Genomic DNA, 3,009 nt, shown 5'->3' with positions numbered 1-3,009 from the left:
TTCATTAAAAATTCGGCAATCATCACTATATTTGCATTTTTTTCTGTCTGACATTTTCATACAGAAACTTTACAATTAAATATCGATATCACCCGTGTACTTAAAATAATGTACTGATCAAACTAATGGTGTACCTACGACGTATACCTCAATTCATAATCTTTTTAATAGACAATATAAGATAAAAAAAAACAAGTCCAATATATAAGATAATTTTTGTACTTTTATACATTGTGGCCCGCTTGAAGATAATTGCTTACCAAAGTGGCCCGCCAAAGGAAAAAGGTTCACTGGGCATCACTGGTATATATTATAAATTTAAATTTGTTATGAGAACACTACATGTGTTGTCTCCATCTTACAAACGCACAACATAGCAAAATGTATGTTCTGAATAATCCATTCAACTCTGTCATGTTTGATATTAAAATGAATTGTCGTGATATCAAATTTTCAAGTAAGAATATTATCTCGTGAATTTCATAGCTTTTTAGTATAATTTAATTTTAAAAGGTATTATGCTTATAACTCGTTTTAAAATTAAAATATAAAAAAAAGCTACGTGATTCAATAGATAATATTTTTACTTAAAAATTGTATAAGATGAAAATCCACTTCATTCTATATTAGACAAAGTAAGGAAACAACGCATGTGGGTTTAGTGTCCTTAATTTTATACTGATTAACATATAATTATGTTAATACATGAATTTCAAAGTACATAAATAAATAATGATTAATATTTAAAAATTTGGTGTAGATTAAATTTGTATAACATTATACTTCAATATAATATAATTAATCCATAAACTATATTATTGTAGTTGTTGCACACATTATGTTACATTTATATAATAAATTCATAAACATTTGTTATTTGATTTATTTTATTACAGAACTGGAAGTATATGCACAATCCAGATCCTGATAGTAGAGAAGGAAAATTAACAGAAGTTCTAAAAAATCCAAAAGATTGGATTAAAATTGAATAAAATAACCTTATAAGTTAAATTTAAATAAATTAATATTTTAGAGAATATCATTTTAAAATTTTAAATTTGAATCAATTCAGAAGGAGCATATTATTAGCTGATGGACTGTATTTCAAATTTGTTTTTCTGTATTATTATTTTATGATTATATTTTTATATTGTTACTATAGTTAAGTATATAATATATATTATTGTTAATAATGAGGGTGTTTTAAAAATCAAATATTAGTATATTTTTTTTAGGTTATAAGCTATTACTTATTACACTTTCGGTGTTAAGTTATTTTGTTTAAATTATTTTTTTAAGAATAGATCAGCTATTACATTATATTTTTCAAAGGGTTAAAACCACTATTTAAGCTAAACAAGAAAACCTTCATTCAATAAAGTTTGAATTAAATTAATTCAAATCAAACTTAGTATATGATAAGGTTGTACAGGTTGTACTATTAGGTTTCATTCAACGCCGTTATAATTTATTATCATAAAAATAATTTAAATTCATGAGTGTATGATACACATGATTATCTTGTTTATTTGTATGAATAGTAAACTTGACACATAACAGTAAACTGAAAAAAAAAATCAGATAAAGGGTGCTACTGTGCTTCAATTTGTATATTATGTATCGTTTAATGTTAGTAATTACAAAACAAAATTAATAAATATATGTTATGTTCCAACTAGTATCTTTTTTGTACATTTTATTTTAGTCCAAAAACAAGTTACTGAAAATATCATCATCAGCTGGATCCATTTCGTTGTCTAGGTCCATAGGTTTATCATCAGTGCAAGCAAACAAGTCATCCATCACATTTTCACCAATTATTGTGTCTTCAAGGCCATGCTTATTTTCCAAGACGAAAGTCATAACAATATCATCACACGTAATTGTATTAACTTTGTTTCGATCAAATTGATCACGAACCTTCATTGATTCTAATAACTTCCCTTTATGTTCTAACCATTTTGAATATAAATACACAATGTCTTCATCTCCTAAAAAAAAAAAAAGTTTCTACAGAATTACTTGAATAATATATCATTATAACAACGGAATTTGTTATCTTTATCGTGAGTTTAAATAATAGGTACATTTCCTGTTACATTTACTATAACAGAACTCTTCTTGTATACTACCAGATATGTAAATTTTGTATTTTACAAATTACATTCATCTTTTTAACTTAAAATATTATGTATATAGATGAGATGAGAATGATATTTTATCTATCGTAGTTATTTCAACACTTAAATCTTAGTTTATTTTTAGAACGTATCTATACAGTCATAAAGATAAATAAGAAAATTAAAGCAATATACAATGAGTGTAAATTATATATTACATTTATTTTAAACATTTTAAATCCTGAGTGGAACGATGAATGAATTGATTTTACAATGATGTGTGTTTTTTTTTTTTTTGTGTCTGTCATCACCTTTTAGGACAGTAAAAGTGCTTGTATTTTCTTCAACAGTACCTTTTCTGATAGGAAAGTGAATCTAGTTGGTATTTTTGAGGGTCAAATGCGCCGTGAAAAACAAAAGAAAAATTAAGGAAAAACGGGAATATTTACGCAAAATCTGTTTTCGAGAAAATTGATTTTGGTTTTTGGTGTAACTTTAAAACGAATGACTTTAAATACATGAAATTTTCACTGGTTGTTTATATTTTCATTTTCATTCATAAAATTTTCAAAATATTTTGATTTGTTTTGAGCAGTTTACGGACAATTTCAGTTTCCAATTTAATTAGTTTTTATTTCTATGAATGTCAATAAAACTTTATTTATTGAGTAAAAATACTTGAAAATTTAATACAAGGCTCCTACTATATTGTTACAAAGACATTTGAAAAATATTAAAGATCCTTAGTCACAGTTTTTTTTTATTAGCATTTAAAGTTCAAAAATTGACAAAATATGGAAAAATCGCGAAAATATACCTAATTATTTTGAGTTAAGAATTCGTAAAAATTTTTCTTTTTAGAACTAAGATTTTAAAGTGTAAAACAAGA

The 3,009-nt window shown here is 24.6% G+C and overlaps 2 protein-coding genes across 3 annotated transcripts in view; one reads left to right on the top strand and one right to left on the bottom strand.

The window, feature by feature from the left end:
• Positions 1-1,675, top strand: part of LOC100160677 (oxygen-dependent coproporphyrinogen-III oxidase) — a 7,352-nt gene extending 5,677 nt beyond the window's left edge. The window contains exon 7 of the mRNA XM_001952654.4: positions 897-1,675. Within this exon, the coding sequence (XP_001952689.3) occupies positions 897-992 (96 nt within the window). The 3' untranslated portion in view covers positions 993-1,675. The remainder of the gene's footprint in view (positions 1-896) is intronic.
• LOC100168988 overlaps positions 1,501-3,009 on the bottom strand; it is a 4,944-nt gene continuing 3,435 nt past the window's right edge. For both annotated transcript variants that reach the window (XM_016801416.2, XM_029492804.1), the window contains one exon: positions 1,501-1,991. In XM_016801416.2, the coding sequence (XP_016656905.1) occupies positions 1,702-1,991 (290 nt within the window). In that variant the 3' untranslated portion in view covers positions 1,501-1,701. The remainder of the gene's footprint in view (positions 1,992-3,009) is intronic.

This window comes from Acyrthosiphon pisum, chromosome X (genome assembly GCF_005508785.2).
Source record: "Acyrthosiphon pisum isolate AL4f chromosome X, pea_aphid_22Mar2018_4r6ur, whole genome shotgun sequence".
In the NCBI taxonomy this organism is placed as follows: Eukaryota; Metazoa; Arthropoda; class Insecta; order Hemiptera; family Aphididae; genus Acyrthosiphon; species Acyrthosiphon pisum.
Note: the sequence above shows the minus strand (reverse complement) of the source record. Positions and strands in the feature narration are given on the sequence as shown.